At 45.5% G+C, this 26,383-nt stretch overlaps 1 protein-coding gene and 1 long non-coding RNA gene across 3 annotated transcripts in view; one reads left to right on the top strand and one right to left on the bottom strand.

Annotated features, from left to right (window-relative positions):
- Positions 1 to 26,383, bottom strand: part of Myo1e (myosin IE) — a 192,221-nt gene that overhangs the window by 22,406 nt on the left and 143,432 nt on the right. For both annotated transcript variants that reach the window (NM_173101.2, XM_039080888.2), the window contains 7 exons: positions 24,601 to 24,707; positions 17,945 to 18,043; positions 14,566 to 14,710; positions 9,090 to 9,204; positions 8,250 to 8,419; positions 6,388 to 6,533; positions 367 to 513 (listed from right to left, as the gene is read on the bottom strand). In NM_173101.2, the coding sequence (NP_775124.1) occupies positions 367 to 513; positions 6,388 to 6,533; positions 8,250 to 8,419; positions 9,090 to 9,204; positions 14,566 to 14,710; positions 17,945 to 18,043; positions 24,601 to 24,707 (929 nt within the window). The remainder of the gene's footprint in view (positions 1 to 366; positions 514 to 6,387; positions 6,534 to 8,249; positions 8,420 to 9,089; positions 9,205 to 14,565; positions 14,711 to 17,944; positions 18,044 to 24,600; positions 24,708 to 26,383) is intronic.
- LOC134480204 (uncharacterized) lies at positions 13,950 to 15,167 on the top strand. Its single transcript, XR_010054431.1, has 2 exons — positions 13,950 to 14,086; positions 15,071 to 15,167. It is a non-coding gene; the product is annotated as an uncharacterized LOC134480204 (long non-coding RNA).

Below are 26,383 nucleotides of genomic sequence, written 5' to 3'. Positions count from 1 at the left end.
AAGTCCTGATTCCTACCAACCACCTGGAGAGTCAGAACCCTTATTCTAGTCACCTTCTCCTGCTTCCGGCCTGACTCTACCTTTACTCTGCTACACCTGCTTTCCCTTGTCTTCCTTGAGTGATCTTTGTGTAAATAATAAAAAAAAAAGTCTTTTGATGATTTGATTATTTCGTAGAAGCACAAATGTGACACTAGCATGACCCTAGCCCATGACCACCCAGTCTGTCTTCAGCAGGCCCCACTGTTCCTGGAGACACTGAAGTACCCAGGGTATGGACTGCTGAAGCGATGGAACTAATCAGACCACACAGCCCACTGTGAAGGTCTCCCCACCTCTCGTTCTAGACTCCATATCCCAACTCACGTATTGCTGAATTTCAGAGGTAGTTGCTTCTGGGTTTTTTCCTCATATCGCTTTGTTAAAAGGCTCAGGAACTCTGTTTTAAAGACGGACTCAAGCAAACTGTCATACTCTTGCTCATGGAGAATGAAGATGTCATCCTGCATGGTACTGAAAGAGGTCAGACACAGCATAAGCCACGATTCTGCTCACCCACCTGCTCTGTCATTATCATTTGGAGGCAAGGAGAAGGGTATGCACGTTAAACACTTGTCATTGTACCGATGAGTACTGTACACACTGAACCTGTTCTGAACACCGCTAAGCTATATATGAGGCCCCTCAGTACTACTTTTACTCATTAAAAAACATCCTGTAACAGAACACTAAGCTCTTTCTCCAACCTTCTTTTCCTTGTTCCTGTCCCTACCCCCTTCTCTTCTTTCCCTCTCATAATATGTAAAACTGCACCAGGAGATGGCTCAGCAGGGAAAGGTTCCTGCTGACAAGCAGGACCTGCATTCGAGTTTGATTCCGGGGATACACACAGGGGAGGGAGAGGACCAATTCCTGCAAGCTGACCTCTGAGGTCCAGAGGCCTGCTGTGGAATGTGCACACTGCCCTCCTCCCAGTAAATAAAATGTAATCATGAAAAATAAGTAATAGTATTGCTTCAAACAGAACACAGACTAAGAACTACATAATAAAATCGATGAAATCTGCTTTCAGAGAGAAGTTGAGGGTTGAAGAGATGGCCCCCGTGGTTAAGAGGACTTGAGTTCAATTTCCAGCACTCACATTGGGCAGCTCACAGCTGCAGTTCCTCTGGTCCCTGAGGATACCTGGGCATGTGTAACACACACACACAGACACAGACACACACACACACACACACACATACACACACACACACTAAAATTCCTTATAAAAAAAGAATTTGATGGCTAACCGCTATGGTTTCAAAATTAAGAACAAACAGTCTATATTTAAAGAATATATTTTAAGGCCTAAAGAGATGGTCCAGAGGTTATGAGCACTGGCCTCTTTCCCAGAAGACCCTGGTTGGATTCCTAGCACCTAGATGGTTGCTCACAATTGTCTGTAATGTCCCCTGTTAGGGGATCTGAGGCGCCCTTCTGACCACTGTAGGTATTACACATGTGCAGTGGTGCACACACAAACATGTAGGCAAACACTCACTCATGTATATAAAATAAAAACCAAGGGAAAAATGAAATACACTTAAAAGTCTACTTCTGCTTTTAAGACTTTAGATTAATAAATCTATTTTTTTCAGGATTATAATTTACAATGATCCTCATGATGACCTCTTAATGTCTCGGAAGAACTGTACTAGGGGGCAGAAATTCGGAGAAGGTAAGTATAGTATTCGTAAAGGAATAATTATTCCACCTATCTCTTTAACATGGCTTAAAGGAAACCCACCTTCCTAGGGGTGGTCTCTTGGTGTTTGACCAACTTGAATGTCAGGTCTCCACTCAGGCGAGAGGGGTGATCAGTTTTCCCTTAATGAGCCCTTAGTGTTACTCAGGTCTGACATGTTTGGACAAGCCAGCTTGCCGGGTGGTACTTTCTGGAAGACTACGCATTACTCAAGAGATGGAGTAACACCTTGAGGGGTTTAATGTGCTTTGACTTGAGTGACATTATCTATTTAATTCATATATGTGTGTATGTATACACATATATGTACATACATACATGTGTGCGTGCACACGTGTGCATTCAGGCAGACTCAAAACTCATGCCAGTCAGCAGCGTGAATCTGAACATGAGATTAATTTGGACCCTTCAGCTGTGAGTCATCAAATTTAAAAGCTCTTCTCTTAAAGTCAGTCAATCTTCCTCTACTCAGCCCAGGCTCCCGGGATAGAAGCAAAGCTTTTGGGTTTATTCACTCTTTAAAAAAGAATCAGACTTGTGTTTGGATTCACCCCTGTCCTTTTATACACACAAGCAGCAACTCCCTACAGCGGTCCGTGGCCCACTATCTGGAAGGTCTTCTGCCTGAACTGGCTCTGAGTTCCCCTCCCCAGTGACTTACTGAATTGCCAACAACACTTGAAAGTTCTTTTCCACTCTTTTAACCAACAGGCCATCTTTTTCAAAAGTGTCTGTTACAACATAGACTAAAGCCCCAAAGGAAGCTTTATTTTTTAAGTTCAAAAGGCCATTTCCAAACACAGTGTGTCTTTTTTTTTTTTTTTTTTTTCGGAGCTGGGGACCGAACCCAGGGCTTTGCGCTTCCTAGGCAAGCACTCTACCACTGAGCTAAATCCCCAACCCCACAGTGTGTCTTTATTTAAGTCTTTTAAACCATTTTTCCTGACCATGAAATAAAGGATCCTTTTAAAAAACTGGAAGATCAAGAGGCCGATGAAATTTTAACAAGCTTTTCCAGAATTCTGTCCCCCAGAGACATTAGAGCAGTGGTTCTCAACCTGTGTGGGTGGTGACCCCTTTACAGGATCACATTAGACCATCAGAAAACACAGATATTTACATTACGATTCATAACAGTAGCAGAATTACAGTCATGAAGTAGCAATGAAATAGTTTTATGGCTGGGGGTCACAACAGCATGAGGGACTGCATTAAAGGGTTGCAGCATCAGGAAGGCTGAGAGAAACTGGACTAAAGGCATCAGATTTAGAACCTCCCTACCCTGTGTGTGTTGGGCCTATTTCAGGAAGACCCTCAACCCCATCCTCCTGGAAGCTGCTTCTGTGCCTACAGGTCACAAGTTCACTTGGGTGTCTGTTTCCCACTCTGTAAGTAGAGGGAGCCTGAGAGGCAGGAATTAAATCTCATTCATTTTGAATCACAGGCAGCAAGTTCATATTTTAATACCATTCCAGGTTAATAAAGCACGTAGTGAGAGGGGCTCTGTGTGTGTGTGTGTGTGTGTGTGTGTGCTTATGTACATATGTACATATAATACACACATATATACACACACAATCACATACATACACCCACACAAAATACCATATGTATACACACTTTTACACACACACACACAAACATATGCACTCATATACTCACACTCACATACATATATGCATACATTCACATATACACATATATTCACATACTTATACAAACTAACATACATGCACTCATACTCACATTCATACACAACACTCACACACATACACACACTTATACACATACATGCATTCACACACACACACACACACACACACACAGCCAGAAACCCTCATCCAGGGCCTTTCTCAATCACTTTCTACTTTACTTCATTGAGATAAGGTCTCTCACTGAACTGGACCTCAGCCCAGGGATCCTCCTGTCTCTGCCTCCTCGATGCTGGGATTCCAGGAGAATTGCCACTGTGCTTAGCTTTTCTGTGGGTGCTGGGGAATCAAACCCAGGTCCTCTTGCCTCATCGGCAGTCACATTACCAACTGAGCCATCTGCTCATTCCCCTGTCTCCAAACTTTAAGGCAGAGTCCCCTGTAGGCTCTGCTGGCTTCTGACTCACGTGACTGAGGAAGACACTGCTGCCTGCTGCCTGCTGATCTGATTTTGATCTCTGGCACCCACACAGCAGAAGGTGAGAACACTTGTGTTTATTCATTGTACAGACCCTTCTACACACAAGCTAGGCTACTTTAAAGCAGAGACTATATATTTCTTCTCAGTCATTTGGCTAAGAACAAGCATATAGCAAAGTATAAATATTATATTATTTTATGCTTAATATTTCAGTATGTGCCATTAAAAGGTACAATTTCTTTATATATAAAAGTAACCACGGGACCATTATCATCCCTAAAGAAATGAGCATTAAATCTTCCATATCAAATATTTACTACTGCGCATATTTCCCAGACTGCTGCTTAATTGCTTTTGGATGGTTGGATTATCTGAGGAGGGGTCTGGGAGCCACTTCTTACTGTCACTTAGGTCATAGAGTCAGTAGTGGGCTCAGAGATCAAGCTTGTGGGATACTTGATAGTCTGAACCAGAAACATAGCCGACAATTGTTAGTTCAGCCAAAAGCCAACTAGTAAGTCTCATAAATTCTTAAAAACACACACAGATGTTGCAACCTTTTTTTCCCTCAAGTGCAAGGCAGCTACTCCCTGCTTTCTTTACACCCCACATTGAAGTGTTCTGAGACAGGTCCCCACAATCACCACACCTACACCAGCACTCAGGAATATGTTACCATGATTAATTTCAACGTTAGGCTCAGTCCTGCATAGCCCACCATCTTCCCGATTGCTTAACTAATGAGGTTGTGAACTGCTGGCCTAATGTAATGTGTCTAGAACATGGGGGAACAATATTAGTTTTGGTAAGTTGGAGGCCGGATAGGTGTGCAGACATGACTAAATATTAGAAGTTTTCCCTTAGAGCTACGAAAGCCATAGGCTAGGAAGCCTTAAAAAAGAAAGGTCATAAGGATATGGGCCTGCGGACCACGCATGCAGTGGAGGGAGATGGAGAACAAACTGGTTCTACTAGGTTTACTGGTTTCACTCCCTAGAAGGAAGAATTGGAGAATAAACCTTAAAGATGCAGTAATGGGGCAGAAGGTGCTTGACTTGAGGGTGGCCAACTTTGTGAGGATCTAGTCAAATGATGAAGTCTGATGGACCAAAGACAGGCCTGGGCAAAAAGGGCAGATAAACCAGGCTCCAGCTTCCGTAACAACAGCCTCCAGATGTGATTTCCTAGCTTTTAGCCACCACAGCTAACATGGTTAGACAGCACATTTCGGCCCACCCAGTTACATCCTGATCCTGTGTCTTCTCAGGAAAAAAAGAGAACATCTTCCCATTGGGTTCATCAGAACATTGATGGTGGGCAGGAAGGATGTGGCTAGCAGGGTGTAACACAGCCAGTGAACCAAAGCAGAAAGTGACCCAGACAGACAACAGCCAGAGCCCGCCTCGGGGACCCTGGCACTTCTTGAGGTAGAGTTGAAGAACGCTGGTATATTCCTTGGCTTAGAATTCTCCCACATCCTGAGTTAGCATTTTGAACATTTAATTTCACTGTTTCGCCTAGCCCTTTAGCCAGGAAAATTGGGAATAGAAAGGAGAAGCCACAGAGACACAGGCAAGGATGGATACACTACAAATGTGTTTTAGATTATTCCACTGCAGACATGATTTCTAGCCTGGTGGGTCAGGGACCTGGGCATGTGAAGACCCTGCTTTCTGAGTAGGGAGGCTGCGGACAGAGCCCTGAACTTTGGGTCCACTTCAGTGAGAGAAATTGTCCTGATTTGTCACATAGATGAGTTACATTACTGAAGCGTTATAAGGACACTGGCTAGACTTGATTGGTGGAACTGACCAGGTGACAACTTGTTCTTGGAACCTTACTCCTGTGCTGTTAAGACTCTCTGAGACTACAGTGTACAGATCCTCAGTAGGTATCATATACATTTTATTTTTAGAGGTTTATAAATGGGGCATGGCGGTGCATACGTGTAATCCCAGGTACTAGGGAGGGAGAGGCAGGGGGGTAGCTGCAAACTTGAGAGCATCCTGGTCTACATAGTAAGCACCAGGCTGGCCAGGCTCCAGAACAACATTCTGTCTCAAAAAAGTGTGTGTGTGTGTGTGTGTGTGTGTGTGTGTGTGAGAGAGAGAGAGAGAGAGAGAGAGAGAGAGAGAGAGAGAGAGAGAGAGACTGACTCTCAGGTTATCAGGCTAGGCAGCAAGGATCTTAATTCACTGAACCATCTCTTCCAGCCCTTCTTTGATATATTTCTTTCATTGATTGATTGATTGATTCATAGACAGTCTCGCAAATCCCAGGAGGGATAGCTTTTCAGTCTAAGATGACCTTGAACTTCTGATCATCTTGTCTTCACCTCTCAAGTGCTGGGATAGCACCAAGCACTTTAGCAACTGAGCTCCATCCCAAGGGAAAGTGGAAAGTCTGTTCTCCTCATTGTGAGCCTGGTGGTCTGTTGGCACAGCAGGTGGTGTGTGCTGTGGAGAAGAGCCATGGAAGATGCCCTGCCTCAGCCATTCTGCGCTCACCTGAGGGACACGGACAGGATCCTTTCCACCTCGATCTTCCGCTTCAGGACTTCCTTCACAAGACCTTTGTCCGGGCCTTGCTTCACCTTCTCCCTTCCAATTAAGTACAAGCACTTTGGGGTTAGCAGCAGGTCTCGCTTGACACCCTGTGAGGAGAGGAACTTTCAGAAGGCAGCCAGACATGGTCAGAGAGACAACTGTGACAATACACCACTGCTGCTGTCCTGCGTGTTGAATGGCTACTGTGTGACTATTGACTCAGGCCCCTTGACGGAGAAGAGGCTGGCATGCATGACGATTAAGACACTTGACTTTTGTTTTTAACTTATGGGATGGCATTTGCATGTAGTTCTATAGTAAGGTATCAGGACACCAAGTGTAAAGGGACAGTCTTGGGGACACCTTCAAACATGGTGACTTTACAAAGGATTGTTACATCGTGGTCCTCAAACCAGCCTCCCTCCAGTGTCTGTAGGTACCTCCCTGTGAATCTACATATGGAACAAGTTGTCACCTGGTCAATCCCACCAATCAAGTCTGGCCGGTGCCCTTATAACATTTCAGTAATATAACTCATCTCTGTGACAAATCAGGACAATGGAAAATAGACCTATTTCCGCTTTACAGATAGTCACTGTGGTGGTTTGAATAGGAACGGCCCTCACAGGCTCATGTGCTAGAATGCTTGGCCATAGGGAGTGGCACTATAATGAGGTATGGCCTTGTTGGAGGAAGTGTGTCACTGTGGGGTTTGAGGTCTTCTATGTTCAAGACACATTCAGTGACACAGTCTCCTGCTGCCTTCAGATCAAGATCCAACACCATGTCTGCCTGGATGCTGCCCTGCTTCCCGTCACGATGATAATGGACTAAACCTCTGAAACTGTGAGCCAGCCCCAATTAAATGTTGTCCTATATAAGAGATGCCTTGATGATGGTGTCTCTTTATAACAATAAACTCCTAAGATAGTCATTAGTAAGCAAATAATATACTTTAGAACATATGGCCGACTACCTTATTACAGAGCAGTGCGGGATCCCTGAAAGCACTTCCCACAGCAGCTGGCCTATGAAGGTGCAAGAAATGACCTCCTTTTAGCAGAACAATATCTTTCTTATTAAGTCAGCGCTGTTATTTACTCAATTATTCCCTTCTGACGAATGTAAGAAGTTGCTTTTTAAACGGCAGTGGCGGGTGTGCCTCAGGTGGTCGAGTGCCCACTTAACATACAGGAAGCCCCGGGCTCAACCCCCTGTACTCCATACACTGGGCATGGTGTTGTACACTTGGAATCTCAGCACTCCAGAGGTAAGAGAAAGAGGATCAGAGGGTCAAGGTCATGCTGGCTGCATACGGAACTTGTGGCCACTCAAGTATGAGACTTTGTGTCAGAACAAAAAGGAAAAGCTAAGATTCTACTGAAGAGAGTACTGTATGGGTGTATAAAGCGATTATACTAAGATATTAGGGGGTTGGGGATTTAGCTCAGTGGTAGAGTGTTTGCCTAGCAAGCGCAAGGCCCTGGGTTTGGTCCCCAGCTCCGAAAAAAAAAAGAAAAAAAAAAAAAAGAAAACAAAGATATTAGGATGGGAAGTTCCTTCTGGCACAAACAAACAGGGCACAGAAGAATTTTAATGCACACCTTATTTTGCAAAACTAAACATGTGACTATGTCTGCGTACAAAGGTTCTGAGGATCATACACTGTGCTAACGGTGAGGCTTGGTTATTGTTACCCGCTATTGTTTTTTAATCTGGGTTTTTACAATTTTTCTTCAATCTACAAAATCACAAGCTATTATTCTTGTAAATGAATAAGGTAAACTCGGTGTGGCTCTTAAGAGGTGGGGGGCAGTGCATACCTTGAACCTCCTGTCATACTTGGTGACTATGTCAGCAAAGTCAATCTTCTCCCTCTTGCCCACAAACTGCTGGAGCTCCGGGTGCTCCTCCATCCCGATGTAGTCCCCGATGAAGTTTCGGTTGATGCTGTTTCTCCTCCTCTCCTTCTTGTTCAACAACAGGTCTGAGGCTACAATGCCCAGGAGAGCAGAGAAAGAAGACAGATCAGCGGGGCAGGAAGAAGGGGAGGATACGTAGAGTGAAATACACAAAGATTCTAAATGATGCAAGATTAGGCAATGCACACTGTAGGCAGTGTAAGAAACATTTTGTAATCTTTTTTTTTTTATTCTTTTTTTTTTTTTTTTGGAGCTGGGGACCGAACCCAGGGCCTTGCGCTTGCTAGGCAAGTGCTTTACCACTGAGCTAAATCCCCAGCCCCAACATTTTGTAATCTTATTTAAGCTCACGCTATTTGATTTTTTGAGAGGGTCTCACTATGGTGACCAGGCTGGGCTCAGACTCAGAGAGCCGGCTGCCTCTGCTTCCTGAGTGCTGGGAGGAAGGTAAGCACCAGCACTCCGGTCGTCACACTGATTCTCTCAGGGAGTCAGGGAGAAGGGTCTCCAGGTAAAGATGCTTGCTACCGAGCCTGATGACCCACAGTGGAATGAAATATCTCACTCTTCAAGTCGTTCTCTGATTTCTGCTGTGAGCTAAGACACAGACGCGCGCGCGCACACACACACACACACACACACACACACACACACACACTCACACACACACACTCACACATACACACACGCGCGATAAAAAATTTTAAATGTTAAATGGATGAAATAAAATGATGGAAATACCGTCTTCTCTCATCTGGACATACTTCTTGCGGGCCACAAACTTCCTCCATGTTTTCTGTATCACGCGTGCGTACCCATCATACTTTCTCTCTCTCATCTCTTCCAGAAGAAATAGCTATGACAGCAGAGAGAATGCATGTGAGCCAATCCATGTGCTCTGAACCACTTTTTATATTAATTAAAAAAACATTTACTTTACGTCTATGAGCATTTTGTCTGTGTGTATGTCTGTGGGTCAGTTACACCCAGCGCCTTTGGAGCCCAGGACAGGGCGCTGCAGCCTCCAAAAGCAGAGTCAAGGATGGTTGTGCGCTACCATGGGGAACCCAGGTCCTCTGCAGGAACAGCATGTGCTCTTTACGGCTGAGCCATCTCCGAACATCAACTTTTGTTTTTCCAAGGAGGCTCAGTGCACTGAAGAAACGCAGCTTCTATTATGAACAAAATGATTACTATGGGATGTCGTTGAAAAGCACTACCCACATTTTATTTATGCGTCTTCCCTTAATGGGAAGGAAAATGGCTGAGTCTGAACACGCTAGAACGGTCTCCACCTTCCCTTGCTCAGGCTCTATGGCTTTTTCCTCTTCCTTGGTCTAAAGAGGAAGCAGGTAGCTGGATCAAATGAGCGGATGTAGCTTGCTGCAAACAGCCTCAGAATAGAACCTTCCAGTTTCTGCCAGAACTGAGCTTGAGCTGCTGTGGGAAGAGGGCTGCCCTACTTTTGGTAGCATGGAAGTCCAGACTTCCTGCCTCATGCAATCTCTAAGGAGCGGCTAGGGCACAGGGCAGAAACCATGGCGGCTGCAGCCAGACTGGAGACTTGGACTCGATGGAGAGCTGGCACAGCCCAAGACAGACCAGGGGAGCCAGGTCATGCAGACGGATCACGCTGATCCGTTTCACAGTCAGCTGTGCTTTGGAATCATGAAGACTAAGGGAGCTACAGGAAGCCGTTCAGACAGCCCCTCACGCCTCAGCACACACCCGTCCACTTCACAGATGAGAAGGATGGACCTAGATGGGGCAGGACTGAACAGAGGACCTAAGTTTTCTAGGCAGTGACAGGCCCCTCTTCACCAGAACTAAGCTGTCTCTAGATCTGCGCTTCATTGGTTTGTAAAGCTGTGGAAACGCCTCATCCACTTCCATGTACTGGTTTACGTAGCCATTGAGGGGAAAAAGATAAAGCAGACCAATGTAAGCTCTACAGGTAACGTGTAGTCACCACGAAAATGGTCCAGGAAGGGGCCAGAGAGAAGGCTAGGCAGTTGAGTGTTTATTGCTCTCGCAGAGGGTCTGGCTTGGGTTTCCAGCACCCACGTGAGGAAGCTCACAACTGCCATAGCTCCAAGGATTCTGACTCCTCTTCATGATTTTGCAAGCACCTGCATTCAGGCACACATATGCCCACACGGACATGCATACACAAATAAATAAAAGTTAACACAAATAAATCTGAAAAAGACTTCCAGAAGTAAACAGGGGACTTGGTTTGAAGGAAGCCGATAGTGTTTCTGTGTTCATCTGAGCATACATTTACAGAGGAGCCACATTCTTGACATTCAGTGTCTCCTAGTCACAGCTCTGGATGCCTCGAAACACCCAGAACGGCAAATGCCAGTGAGGTGGAACACCGAGCCCTTTAGCCTTCAGCATAATCCCAGCTGGAGTGAGGAACAGACTTCTAGTCCTAACGTGCGGCTCACAGCTTAGCAACTGTGCAGATGCTTAAAGTCTGAGCTCCCTGGTTGCCCGTGGGAGAATGTTCGTTGATATTCCCCATCTTGGTTTTTCCCATTTCTGACTGAGGCTGGTTTCCCATTTTTCCAGAGTTCATCTGATAGGATGTAGGTAATACCTCTGTGACCAGAAAAAAAAAAAAAAAGGATGTGACACCAACAGCCAAGAGATTATTCCAAAGCATACGTGGGTTTTGGATGTTTCTCTGGTTTTTCTTTTCCTCCCCTTAGAAGCCCAGGGGGTTAGACATCAGGGAGGCTTGAGACTAAAGAGCAAGAGAAAAAACCAAACATACAGTCGCATAGAACAAAACATAAACTCTCTGGTGTCTAATGTCTTAAGCCAGTTTTTGAAGAAAAGAGATCATTCGGTGTGGACAAACACGTAAGAGGTAGGGCAGGCAAAAAGCAAAAACAAACAAAAACAAAAAAACAAAAAACCTCAAAGTGGCCTTGTTTTGAAGATTTGTTTTTATTTATGTGTATATGTCAGTGTGGGGACCCCTCCCTGGAAGGAAGAAGAGGACATGGGAGCCTCTGCACTTGGAGGCAGTGATGAGCTCCTGATGTGGGAGCTGGGAACCGAACTTGGTCCCTGGAGAGCAAGAAGCTCCTTTAACTTCTGATTGGCTACATAAGGCAGGTTTTATAAAACAAACTCTGGAAACGGTGCTTTCAAGTTAAGACCACATGTGCACAAGGGGGCGGGGGAGGGGAGAGGAAGGTGATGGTGCGTGTGAGTGTGCCCGTTCAGAGATGGAGGACAGGGGAGCAAGAGATGGTCAAGAGCTGTTGGGAGGAAGGCACGCTAAAGACCAGAATAGACATGGGTTTCAGATATAAATTCCAAAGCTCAATTAAATCACAAGAAAAAATCAGAGAAAACTACTGAGGCCGTTTTAATTATACATGAAGATTTTTCTGAGTTGGAAAGTGATCCTTAGGAGACGTCGGAACTCGGTGTTGTCCTGACTAATCACTCCAGCCTGTTTTAGATAGAACAGGCTCTGTTCTGTGGGCTGCCTAATGGCGTATGACACAACACTTTCATTTTATATTTGGAAACAAAATTGCTGGGAGACTAGGAATAACTCAGTGTGGAGCAGAGCTACCACAACCTTAGAGAAGGTCTATTGGTGGGTGCCACGTAGTTCTTTAATAATTTCCATGGCTTGCCCTGCCATTCAGCATCTGCCGTCAACACCTCTGAGTCTCAGGCTCCTCCTGCAGACAGAACAGGAATCAGAAGAGGAGATTGCTTTGAGATTTGCCTGCCTGATTTTGTCCTTCCTTCCTTCCTTCCTTCCTTCCTTCCTTCCTTCCCTCCTTCCTTCCTTCCTTCCTTCCTTCCTAGCCCTGGCTCTCCTGGAATTTACTCTGTAGACCAGGCTGGCCTCAAACTCACAGAGATCTGCCTGCCTCTGCCTCTTGAATGCTGAGAATAAAAGCCTGCACCTTTACTGCTCAGCCAGAATTTGCTTATTTATTTTTTTAAAAATTTTTAAAAGGTTTATTTATTATATATAAGTACATCGTAGCTGCCTTCAGACACACCAGAAGAGGGCATCGGATCTCATTACAGATGGTTGTGAGCCACCATGTGGTTGCTGGGATTTGAACTCAGGACCTCTGGAAGAGCAGTCAGTGCTCTTAACCGCTGAGCCATCTCTCCAGCCTTTGCTTATTTCTTGCAACACTATTCATGCCAATGCTATTTCCTCTTGAGCTGATGAGTAAAAATTTCCAACTTCATCATCATTTCTTTTTTTAAAAAAACACAACACAACAACAACAACAACAACAACAACAACAACAACAACAGGGTCTCATGTAGCCTAAGATGGCCTCCAGCTCACTATGTAAGTGAGGCTGAACTTGACATTCTGATCTTCCTGCCTCTACCACTCAATTATTAGGATTATAGGCTTGTGCCACATGCTCATCTTCCGTGGTACTATGGACGTAACCCAGGGCCTGTGCAGGCTAAACCAGAACTCCACCAACTGAGCTACATCCCTTGGCTCTTCCACCACTAACCTTTGAATGGACTTTAGTGATGGTTATAGGAACCTCAAGAAATGATGATGCTTCTGGGACACAGTCTAGAATCACCTGGGAAGGGAGTCTTAAATGTGGGATTATCTAGATAAGGTTATGCAGGACAAGCATATCTGGGGCAAGTGTATCTTGTTTATGCTAATTGAAGCGGAAAGACCTGTCTACTATGGGTGTCACCATTCCCTGGCAGGAGATCCTGGGCTATATTGCAGTAGAAAAAGTCAGCTTACCGCAGGCATGCGTGCATCCATTCACTGCCCTCTGCTACTGACTGGATGTGGTATGACTAGCAGCTGCTTTTCCTGTTCCCTTGACTTTCTAGCAGTGATGGACTGTGAACTCAATGAAGCCTTTCTTCCTGAGGCTGCTTTTGTTCTGGTATTTAATCACAGCAACAGGAAAGAAAATGAAGGTGATGTCAAACTTCAGGTCCAGTAATTTTTCCAACTTAAAAAGCAATGTCCTGGGGCTGGGGATTTAGCTCAGTGGTAGAGCGCTTACCTAGGAAGCGCAAGGCCCTGGGTTCGGTCCCCAGCTCCGAAAAAAAGAACCAAAAAAAAAAAAAAAAAAATAAATAAATAAAAGAACCAAAAAAAAAAAAAAAAAAAAAAAAAAAAAAAAAAGCAATGTCCTTACTCTACAGCCCCAGGGCTAAGGGGACAGAATTACTCAGGGCTTTGTTGGGCTGCCCCTCACATGAAGGTACTCCCTAGGGTTTCAGCCCATATCTTCATCAAGTATAGATAAAAGTCTCCATGATTCCCCAGTAGACTTCTGGTAAATTTGTAAAGTATAAATGTGCATGCATGGCTATTTCTGGGGAATCTGGGTCCTACAGTATAGCCATTTCTCTTGTCTCATTGTCCCCTGTTTCCTCAGCAACTCTTGGACTTCCAGCTTCTATCCTGGAATTCCCCATGTGTCACTGGCCTGTTTGGTGTAATCTAGTTGAGGACACAGTGGCCTGAGCTTCCCTTATAGCACAAACAAGTCCCTTTGAGGCTTACAGTATTTCTAACTGAGATGATCATTAACCTCGTTGACTTGATGGGATCTGTAGTAGCCATGGAAACAAATCTCTGGGCATGTCTAAGTGGAATTATTTAGGTTACTAGAGATGGAAAGACCCAGCCTACATGTGAGGGACACCATTTCATGAATTCAAGTGTCAAACGACATAGAAAAAGAAAAAGAAAGGTAAGCCCCATCAAACATTGCTCCCAGCTTTTTGACTGGATACTGTGTGACTAACTGCCTTAAGCTCCTACCACAGTAACGTCCCTTCCACAGTGGAACTCGGAGCCAAACTAACAGGTTCCTTCTTTAGGGTACGTCTCAGGTATTTTGTTGTAGTAAGGAGACAAATAATTAAAACAGTAACTTTGGGCAGATTTTGTCAGAGGTTTTGTTACTTAAAAGCAACTTAACTAGTCTGGGCCTTTGACCTTGTAGAGAGGCAAAGAGGACAGGAAGCCATTCTGTCCAGTGACATTTTATCAAATAACTGAATCCATGAGACAAGCAGGTCAGGTTGATGGAGAAGGTGAGATGTGTAGGGGGCAGGGGGCGTCCCATGAAAAGCATGAGGCAGAGTTGCGCCAGCATCGGCTGTGCGGCGGCGCTGCAGCTGGCAGAGGCATGATGGGAGGAAAGGCGTGGCCACAGTTGGTACTCACAGACTCCGGGGCTTTGATGAACACTTTACTCCTCCCGAGCTGGAACTGGTCGCTGTCCATGTTGACAGACTGTAGCAGATGGAGGACACCTTGTTTCTCATCTCCTCTCCACACAGGCCAGGTAGCTTTGGTCAGAATGGCATACCTGTGAGGGTGAGAGGGGGAAGAGGTCTTGCTTAAGGTAGATCCTGGGCACTTGGTGGGGCAAGAGGGGCCTTGAAGGCAAATGCACCACTGTGGGCCTGGGTTCCTGTACTGGCTGGTTTTGTGTCTCAACTTGACACAAGCTGGAATTATCACAGAGAAAGGCGCCTCGGTTGCAGAAATGCCTCCATGAGCTCCAGCTGTAAGGCATTTTCTCAACTGGTGATCAAGGGGGAGGACCCAGCCCATTGTGGGTGGTGCCGTCCCTGGGCTGGTAGTCTTGGGTTCTATAAGAGAGCAAGCTGAGCAAGCCAGGGAAAGCAAGCCAGTAAGAAACATCCTTTCATGGCCTCTGCATCAGCTCCTGCTTCCTGACCTGCTTGAGTTCCAGTCCTGACTTCCTTTGGTGATAAACAGCAATGTGGAAGTGTAAGCTGAATAAACCCGTTCCTCCCGGACTTGCTTCTTTGTCATGATGTTTGTGCAGGAATAGAAACCCTGACTAAGACAGTTCCCTCAACTCCACTCAATGACAGGTGATGGAGCTCAATGACCAGAAATTTCTTCCACTTCTGGGCTGTTACAGTATGGCTGCCTCTCCCTCCCTATCCTGGTGTTTCATGATCTGGTGAAGACCCACTTTCTTTTTCTCTTGATATCTAAAGGTTCCCATAACATTCTCCAGACAAAGCAAAATGTTATTATTTTTCTTCTTAAACATAGTCCATTCAGACTTCAGCACACTTAACAGCACAAAAAGTTTTACAAAGCTAGGCTACAAAGATGACTTAGTTGGTAAAGTGCTTGTCATGTGAATCTATGAAAAAGCCAGGCATGGCGGTGAACACCGTGATCCTAACTTGGGGAAGAGGAGGCAGGAGGGTCCTAGAAGTTATTGGGCAGCAGAGCTTCCTTGGTCAGAGGTAGGCCAACCAAAGATCCCATTTTATAAAACAGTGTGAGGGAGAGGGCGGATGGGCTGATGGCTCAGCAGCTCAAATCCCAGCCGAGAATGCTTGCACCTGTGTCAGAGCCCTGGGAGCCACGGGTGTTTATGAGCTGGGTTCTAGGAGCTGAGCTCTGGTAGAACAGTGGGTGCTTTTACCCTCTGAGCCTCAGAGATTTTCTTTTTTCTACCTCTTTCTCCTCTTCCTCCTCTCTCTCTCTCTCTCTCTCTCTCTCTCTCTCTCTCTCTCTCTCTCTAAGATTTATTTATTTACTATGTATACAGTGTTCTGCCTACAAGAATGTCTTCACACACACCAGAAGAGGGCACCAGATCTCATTATAGATGGTTGTAAGCCACCATGTGGTTGCTGGAAATTAACCTCAGGACCTCTGGAATAATATTGCTCTTAACCTCTGAGCCATTCCCCAACGTTTTATTTCCTTTAAATTTATTTTTTTTTATTTATTTATTTATTTATTTATTTATTTATTTATTTATTTTTTGTGGTACTAGTGACTGAACCCAGAACGGTACAAGCCAGCCAAGAACTCTACTGCTCTATGCCCAGTCTTGGTTTTGTTTTTATTTTTCCTCTCCTTTTCTTTTTTTCTAATTAATTATGCCTTTTAAAAAGATTTTTTATAAATATTGTTTAACATATTTTTAAGAAATATGCATGAGTAATTTTCTTACACATACATATGTGTATCAATCGCCTGGTATCCTAGGAGAGAAAAGAGCATGTCACTATGGATGCTGGGACCTGAACTTGGGTCCTCTGTAAAAGCAGCAAGTGTTGTTCTTAACTGTTGAGTCATCTCTCCAGCCCTCACCAAGCCTGGTTTTATGCAATGCTGGAAACTGAACCCAGAGCTCCTTCTATGCTAGGCAAGCACTCTACTAACTGAGCTATTTGCCCACTGTTCCTGATAACCTGTTTCTTAAGGGAAATTAAACACACAGAACAATCCCTTAGAAGGATCAAGGAAGCTAGAATAACTTCAGATTTTAAGAACACTCAATTTATCATTTTCAAAACATGTAACACAGGGCGAGACCAATTAAACATAGTTCTATCAAATACACTCTTGGGGGAATATAAAAATCAGTTTAAACATGAGCTGAGCCTGGTGACCATGCCTTTAATCCCAACACTCTGGGAGGCAGAGGCAGAGGCAGAGGAAAAGGAGTGGAAGAGGAAGAAGGAGGAGGATCTCTGTGAGTTCAAGGCCTGCTTGGTCGACATAGCAAGGACTACATAGAGATACTCTAAACATGAATTCTGCAAAGTGTTTGAAATTAAATGCCCTAGATTACTTTTTAGTCAGGTCTAGCCCCATCCCTTCCATGTCATAATTGTTGTAAATCCTTGAACCTGGTGGTCCACTCCACAGATGGTTTACTAACTCTGTGACACATTCTATAATAAATCTTTCATAAAAAGACAAAAATTCCCCGCCCCCCCCCCCAAAAGAAGGGGGAAGAACATGAACATTTCTCCAAAGAGGAAATACCAATGCCCGGTGAGCTCATGAAAAGTTTTGAATATCCTTTGCCATCTGGGAAATGCAAATCCAAACCAGTGATTTGCCACTTCACTCCCACTAGCAAGGTTAGTCAGATATTAGCATATGCTGGCACAGGCTGGGATAAAATGGAACCCTCAAACTCCGTGGGTGCAGATGCAACATGGTGCACCCACGTGGGAAAAAGCCTGGCAGTAAGTCCGAGAGTGAATCATGGAGGTGCCATGTGACACAGCCTTCCCATTCGAGGTCTACATCCCCGAGATCTGGAACGGACGTCCTCTCCAAGGCCTAGAACAGAACTGTCACAGCAGCATTCTTCATAGCGACCCCAAATGGAAGCAACCGCTATTTACCAACTGAAGAATGAGTAGGTAAAGCGTGGTATGGCCACACAGTCGCGCACTAGTCACCAATGGAGGAGTGGGAGATGTAGACATAGTACACCGTCGATGACTCTTGAAAACACCAAGGTGTGAGAGCAGCCAGTCAGGAGGACATCTATGTGACACAGGCAATGGACGGTGACAGAAAGCAGGTGGGCGACTGCCTCCAGGGGGAAGCCTGACTTCTTTTCAGAGCAATAAAATACTCTAAAATTAGTTGTGTAATGGATGTCTGACTCTGCGGCTACACTGAAGTCTGTTTGACATGGGATAGATGGATGAATACGCTCATTTGGACAAGGAAAAAAAAAAACCCAAAAAACAACAAGCCAACAAACAAAAAACCCAGAGTCTGGCATTAACTGATTGGATACCTCTGTAGAAATTTCTGGAAGACACGCCGATAAGCATAACCAGCCCTTCTCACTCGGATGTTTTCCTTGAGACCCAGGTACTCCACTTGATGCTTCACTCTAAAAAGAAGATGGAGCACAGAGGTTACTGAAAGATTCTGTTACCACCTCAACAGCTTTCTCCCCCAACTACCTCCCTCCACGCCCCAGCCCCACAACTGCTAGTACCAAGCTGCAGAGAGCGTTTTTACAAGACTGCAATAGTGTTCAAGCTGAGCTCTATGATATTAACAGAAAACTATTATGAACTACTTCCGTCATACAAGAGGACATTACACATCTATTTTACAGAATTCTAACAAAATAAAAACCCAAAGTTAGGCATGAAGACGGTGCCCATAACCCTAGCTACGTGAGAGAGAGAGAGGTGAGATGATCCAACCCATCGAGCACAGAAGTTCAAGGCCATCTTAGACAGTACAGTGAGATCCCATCTCAAAATAACGATCTGGTGAGAGGGCTCAGCAGACAAAGGCGGTTGATTGCCTTCAAGCCCGATAACTTGAGTTCCATCCCTGGAACCCACACACGAGAGAAAAGAGAGACTTGAAGTTGTCCTTTGCCCTCCATCCATATGCCCTGGCACTCATGTGTACCTCCCTTTGAATAAACAAATAAATGTAAACACTAAAAATAATCGATAAAAATAAATCTCCATACACTTGACATTTGGACTACAAACAAAGTATTATTTTTTTTAACAAAATAAAGAAGATGCTGAATCAAGGGCTATTGGGGCTATTTTTATCATTAAACTTTAATATCATTCTGGACTCGAGACTACATTTCTAAGATTTTTCAAATGATCAAGTTAATATGTCTCACTGCATAGCTCTGGCTGGCCTCGAGCTCACACAGGCTCACCTGTTTGTCTCTTTGGTGTTACTAGTTTATTTGTTCATTTGTTTGTTTGTTTGAAGGAATAATGGAAATCTAGCATGTTTCCAAGGGTCTAGCTTCAGCCAGGCCTGGCAGTACAGACCCAGCCCATCTCAGTAGAGGGGATGATTACATAGGCTGTACTGTCTGTTGTGATGGCTCTCTTTCTAGCCATGGATTTACAACCTGGGCTTTCATAGGTTTTCTTGAAACCTGATTGGCAGTGTAGAGTTTTTCCTCTGAGCCATAAGAGCAAACTCCTTCGGGACAACTCTTCTTCCTTTTTCCATTTTTTGTGTGCATGTGCACGTGTGTGTGCACACGTGTGTGTATGTGTGTATGTGTGTGTGTGTGTGAGAGAGAGAGAGAGAGAGAGAGAGAGAGAGAGAGAGAGAGAGAGAGCGCGTCTATGTCGCATGTGCACGTGTGTGTGGCTGCTCAAGGTTGATGTCGGACTTCATCTTCTATCTCTTTTCCACCTCATTCAATGAGGCAAGGTCTCTTACTAAAACCCAGAGCATGTGGACATGCCTAGTCTCTCTAGCCAGCTTGCTCTTGGGAATCTCCTGTCTCTGCCTTCCTAGGCTGCAATTACAAGCAGGCTGCCACATCCAAATGGCATTTATTCTGCTTTGGGGAGCTGAACTCCAGTTCTTCTGCTTAGACAGCAAGTACTTTGACCATACAGCCATCTCTCCAGCCCCAGGACAAATGACTCGACTCTTACAGTCTTTATATGAAAATACTGTGTGTACATTCATGGTACATTTCCCTTGATTAGAAGCAGAGACACTCTAAAAACTTTATTTGAAAAAATAGCTTCCTTTTCCCCTTTCTCCAAATACAAACTCACTATTGTCCTTTTAACAAATAAGAAAAAAAACACAGAAGCGCCCATTTATCTCTCTTTTTTAGAAAACATTTGTTTGTATGTATGGGCACTGTGTGTATGCAGTACCTGAGAAAGACAGGAGAGGGCACTAGAGCTCCTGTAACTGGGTGTTGGTGCCTGAGCCTGGGTTCCCCCTGCCAGAGCAGCAGGGGCTGTAACTGCTGAGCTATCTCATCTCTCCAGCGCCGAGATGCCTACTTCTGATGTCCGCTGCTTTCAGTGAGCAACTCACAAACACCGGCTCCTCTCTGAGGCTCAGGCAGGGCACGCATCACATACCGATTTACCACGCACAGGCCTGGCCCATGAATCACACAGGGACGAATATTCCCTCTGTGAAGACATGGCTTCACAGGCTGGTGAGCTGGCTCAGCATATAAAGGCACCTGCTGCCAAACCTGATGGCCAAAGCTCGATTTCTGACATGGATGAGGTTTGTGAGTACTGACACACTATAGACTTGTCCATCCAGGGGTGGGTGGGTGGGGAGGCCAGCGGTTAATCCTGGGACGTTGCCCTTCATCCGTTATTCACCTTACTTTTGAGACAGGGTCTCTCACTGAATCTGGAGCTTGCTATTTATTGGTCCCTCTGGAGCAGCTGTGAGCACACAGCATGGATGCTGGGAACTGAACTCTGGTCCTCTGGAAGAGCCATCATCATTCCAGCCCCTAAGAGCTGCCTCCTCAGTGCTGTCGTGTTAGGTTATAGGTGGACACCAATCAGCCCAGCTTTCATGTGGATGTGGGAATCCAAAGTGCTATCTTAATGTGAGACTACGCAAGTAGCCCCCTCTCGGGCCTGAATCAAGTTAGATTTTTCTGAAGTGGCATCAAGGTCCAGGAAATTTCTTACACAATTCTTCTGCCGTGTGACAATCAACCTAGCAAATCAAATCCCGGAAGGTGTAAAAGAACTCTGAGGCACCAAGGACCCAAGTTGCTTCTCTGGAGCATCACGATGGGTAGGCATTGGATTGCCACAGTCCAGCTGTTCCCCCTGGGACAGCATCTCCACCCCGTGGGAGGAGTCACGCCCACGGCTGTCTTCACTCCTCCACGTTCTCACTTGAGCAGGCCACAGCCTGAGAACATTGTTTCAGAACCCAGGGCCAGCCACTTCGCCAGAAGCCAAACAAAAACACATTTCAACAGGAAAAGAAAAACCCCATACCTCATAAACTTGTGGAATGAGTAACCCACCAAGCACTTCAATTGAGCGTGTAATTCCCACCAGCAGCTCAGCCCTCCAAACTCACAAGGGAGTGAAGCCATCTGTGATTAAAGCTATGGGGGAGCTGTCCCGCTGGAAATATGAACCAGCCCTCATCAGCGCTCACCCTGAGCCTTCTTAAACCATGACATGGGGATGCTCACTGTGCTCTTGCTGAAACTCAGCTAATGGTCATAGGAGGAGAATAAAGAGGAGAAGGAGAGAGAGGAGAGGATGAGGAGGTGGAGAAGGGGAGGAGGAGGCCACAGCGTGAAAAGCACCACTCTGAAATCCTATAAGATTGTAACATATTTTTTATTTTCTGGTATTCCAGTGAATCACGTTGAAAGGAGAGGGAGAAGGAAAGGGGAGGAAGAAAGGGGGAAGAGTGGGGCAAGAGGGAGGGGGAGTCCACACATGCTATACAAACTACGCCACCATTCAACCTTGGGCATCATCCTCAGGAACACCATCCACAATGAGACGGTGTTTCTCACTGGTTTGGAGATCACCATTATGCTAGGTGGATTGCCCAGCAAGCCCCAGGGATCTCCCTGACTCTGCCTCCCCAACTCTAGGATCAAAAGCAAATGCCACTATGCTCAGAATGTTTACATAGGCAGTGGAAATCAAACCCAGGTCTTCATGTTCGCAAGGTAAACACTTTAACAGACTGAGCCATCATGCCAGCCCGAATCAAGGTGGACTCTGTGTACAGGAAGCATCAATGTTGGGGAAGGGTGAAGTAGAAGTGACTAATCAATCTCTATAAGAAAACCACTTAGCAGGGCTGGAGAGATGGCTCAGTGGTTAAGAGCACCCGACTGCTCTCCCAGAGGTCCTGAGTTCAGTTCCCAGCAACCACATGGTGGCTCACAACCATCTGTAAAGAGATCCGATGCCCTCTTCTGGTGTATCTGAAGACAGCTACAGTGTACTTATATATAATAAATGAATAAATCTTAAAAAAAAAAAAAGAAAACCACTTAGCAGGGCTATTTACCTGAGTTTGGGGAGTGGTACCTTATTTGTAAGACAAATAAGGTTTTATTTTTCTAGATTTATTTTTTTATTTGTGGTGTGTGTGTGTGTGTGTGTGTGTGTGTGTGTGTGTGTGTGTATAATGTGGGTATTAGTACAGGTGCCCACAGAGGCCAAATGTGTTGGATCCCTGGTGGTTGCACAGGGTATGATGTGGTGCTGGGAACAAACCTGCGTCTTCTATAAGAGTAGTACGTACTCTCAACCACTAAGCCATCTGTAGTCTCAAGAAAAATGCTTTTATTTATTGGAAAGAGGTGGGAGAGCTTGAAACGGAGAAAGGGTGGATGTAGGTATCCCATAATAGTACTTCTGTTGCCAATGTTTTCTCTGAGGTTGCCCATGACGCCACCCTTCCGTGTGCATGAGCCCATGTATTTGTACATGTGAATGGGTGGGCTGTACACACATCAGTACATGTTAGAGATAGAGCAGACCATGGACAAGAGATCTCACTGGTAGGCATTCTGTCCTAGAGCCTGTGCTTAAATGAGCCAGAAGCTGGCAAGGTGGACGACGTGGCTCACACAAACCAGTTATTAAGGGGTAGCTACAGGACACAGTTCTGAATCCCAGTCTAGTCCCGGATTCGACACCACCATGGCACTTTAGGTCTAGGGAAATGGCTTATATAATAAAGCGCTTGCCTTACAAACATGAGAGCCATGGTCCGATCCTCAGCTAGGCTGAGCACGGGTGCACATGCTTTTAATCCTGGTACTCTGGAGCTTGGGAGGCAGAGACAGGTGAATCCCTGTGAGTTTGAGGCCAGCCTGGTTTACAGAGAGTCCAGTCCATCCAGAGGTACCTAATAAGACCCTGCGGCTGCTTCAGCCATGGTGGCGCACCCGCTCCACCATGCCTGGTCTATGCAGTGCTGGGAATCAAAGCCTCACCAGGGCCTTGCACATTCTAGATAACCACTCTACCCACTCAGCCACACATCTGCCCATCCCCTGTTAAGAATGAAAGCACACTGATGGGCCAGTGTGTTTCTTTTGTTCCTTGCTATCTATCTTTCCCCATCTACAGAAGCTTAAGTGTCAAACCATCCATCTGCCATTGCTCAGCCCGGGGCTTGAGGGCAGCATAGGAAAGGGGCTCACAGCTGAGTATGTCTCAGAGGACATCCTCACCTGTAAGCCTGGTCTTCCCATCATGACCTTTGGCTTAGTCACTTGACAAAATTCAGTCTTCCTTCCTCCCAGATGGGAACCTTGCACACTGGTAGGGTTCGCGCCTAGCCTGGTGACGTGGTGATGACACAGGGTACGCTCTTAATAGTTATAACCCCCCACCCCCCCTTCAGCCCTTCCTGTACTCCCAGGGGACAGTAAGATCAGGCCTTATAGGAACAGTCCCTGGATTTCCCAGCTGGAGACAGATATTTTTAAAAAATATATTTTAATTTTTATTTTATGCGTATGACTGTTTTGCCTACATGTATGCATGCGTCAGATGCATGCCTGGTGCCTGCAGAGGTTTGAAGATGGAGTTAGAGCCCCTGACACAGATTATGGATGGTTCTGAGCCACCATATGGGAGCTGGGAATCAAACCTGGGTCCTCTGCGAGAACAGCAAGTGCTGTAAACTGGAGAGTCTTCTCTTGAGCTCCCGGAGGCAAATCTTACCTCCTTAGTCAACATGTTCACAGCTGTCAACTCATTTCACCTTGCATGGGTCTGTGATGGTTTGCACATGCTTGGCCCAGGGAGTGACACTATTAGAAGGTGTGACCTTGTTGGAGGAAGTGTGTCACTGTGGAGGTGGGCTTTGAGAACCTCCTTCTAGCTGCCTGAGGATGCTCAGTCTGTTCCTGCCTTCCTTCAGGTGAAGATGTAGAACTCAGCTCCTCCTGCATCATGACTGCCTGGATGCTGCCATGTTCCTGCTTTGTTGATAATGGACTAAGCCTCTGAACCTGTAAGCCAGCCCCAACTAAATGCTGTCCTTTATAAGAGTTGTATTGGTCATGGTGTCTGTTCACAGCAGTAAAACCCTAACTAAGACAGGGCATCCCCCAAATGCCCTTGCAGGCAGAAGGGTGACACAGGCTTCTTCAGGCACTAGGGCACCTGAACACTCCCGGTCCGTCCATCTCCTGTAGCCTCATCCCTCCTTCATGCTGTTCTTCTATGGGGTACTCAGGACATCAAGCCAGTCTGAGGGTCTTCAAGGGCTACATAGTATCTGGCGGGTCACTCTTGTCCCACACCCCTGGCCATCCCTTGCAACCCCAAGCTAAACATCCCACATAGACCATACAATGAACATGTAAACACACCTCTAAACACACACCTCTAAACAAAGCCTCAAGCAATATTAAAACAGAGGGACTCTTCTGGAACTAAGAAGAACACCTCCACCAGACCAGCCCAGATCAACACTGTAATTAATTCTGAATGGAATGATACTGCTAACAAGTTAAGGAAAGACAAAATGAGGTGAACTATTACCCAGATGCTGTCAAGAAAAATCAAAGAGACAGGAAGCACGAAGCACGCATGCATCCTCCTACGCCCTGAGGCAGAGGTGATGGCTCGCTCAGCCCACCGCAGCTGGCCTCTCCCTCCGCTCTCCCCTGTAACATACCTGCTCTCCTCCCAGTCTTTGGGCTTCTTGGTTTCGTTCGGTTTTATGCAGCGAATGTAGTGGGGTGTACATTTCATCAGGGTGCTCACGAGGTCATTGGCTTGTTTCTGGTGGGAAGAAGAGCAGTTGGAGATAAAGAACTCTACGGCAGATCAGCTTCCAGAGGAAACCCGCAGAACCCCAGCATGGGGCACATGGCTAGCAACGAATGCCATGTTGATCCTCATGACACCGGAGCCACACGCCCAGAATAGCTTTAACGTTCTGCTGACTTTTATGATGATCTTTATCACGCTTGGGAGCTACAAACTTGAAACTGAAAACAATTAGGCATTTTATAGCTAATAAATTAAAAGGTTGTATATCTATATCTAAAACAGGAACCCTTCACATGTGATCATTTCATCAGGAATAATGCCACTATCAACAAATTAACTTCAATTTGTATTGAGATCATTATAAACAGACTTCCGTTAGTGTGTGTGTGTGCGCGTGTGTGCATGTGCGCGCTTTGAGACAGGATCTCAGGTTTCCTAGGCTATTCTCTAATTCACTACCTAGTAAAAGACGACCTTGCACTCCTGATTCTCCTGCCTCAGCCTCCCAAGTGCTGGGATTACAGCCATGCACTACCATGCCTGGTTCTTGATAATTTTTGTTTGTTTGTTTAAAATTAAAAGTATGGATAAAATTTCAAGTTTCTTTCCTGTTAGTAGCATTTATGAAGAATCTCTTAATTGAAATGTGAAAGAGGTTGGGGAAATGGTTCTGCAGTTAAGAGAACTTGTTGCTCTTCCAGAGAGCCTTAGTTCGGTTCCTAGCACCGACACAACTGCCTATAATTCCAGCTCCAAGGGATCTGTAGGCACCTATATACACAGTATACACACATGTGCACGTGCGCGCGCGCACACACACGCGCACACACACGCGCACACACACACACACACACACACACACACACAATAAAATGATGTAAATTCACAGCAAAACAAAGTGAAATTCATTTAAAAAAAGTCTAATGCAGGAATGTCTTACATGCCATTTTATCCAGTATCTCTTTGATTTCTCCCTTTACAAACCTGCAGGCTCTCTGAAGTTTCCTTGTGGGACTTAACTTACATCTTCACACAACAAAGTGATTCCGTATAAAAATCGTCTATCATTAACTATGCCCTGGGTACCCAGAGTGGGACTTAATTCAAACAGGAAAAGACACACAAATAAAGCTGGGCTTGCTTAGGGTCATTTCAGCTCATGAGAATTGCCCACATAGAAGAAATAGGGGCATTGCTCACGTCAGCAGCCCTGCCACACAGCTGAGCACACCCTGGGGGTCCATGATGCCCCACTTAGGCAAACCCTCCTTCTGAGCAGTCAGCATGCACAGAGAAAACCTCTCAAAGAAAACAGTGGGAAGGCCTGCCAGGAAACCAGAGAGCCATTCCCAGTCGGCTCTGCTGACAAGAGACAGCCCGCTCTCAATTAGGGCTTCTCTGTTTTCAGGCTCTTGGGGAATCTGAAACCCTAAGAAACTGACGGGTAGAGTCAAAGCAGAATGTTCCTGGGTGAATGGAGCTCTTGTGTAAACGTGCAGAAGACAGCATTCTTTGCACTGCCTGAAATCGAGGCCAGAGGTATAGAGGTTACCCCACCATTGCAAGGACTCTGACCACAAAGGAAATGGCCCTTATCTTCTTTGCTGATGAAGGTACTTGCTGATGAAGGTACATTTGGAAACAAGTACCAATCTTTGCTATGTGTCAGAGAGGGACTGCAATCT

The sequence above is a fragment of the Rattus norvegicus genome, chromosome 8 (assembly GCF_036323735.1).
Source record: "Rattus norvegicus strain BN/NHsdMcwi chromosome 8, GRCr8, whole genome shotgun sequence".
NCBI classification, from domain to species: Eukaryota; Metazoa; Chordata; class Mammalia; order Rodentia; family Muridae; genus Rattus; species Rattus norvegicus.
The sequence above is the reverse complement of the archived record's forward strand: the minus strand, read 5'-3'. Positions and strand labels throughout refer to the sequence as shown.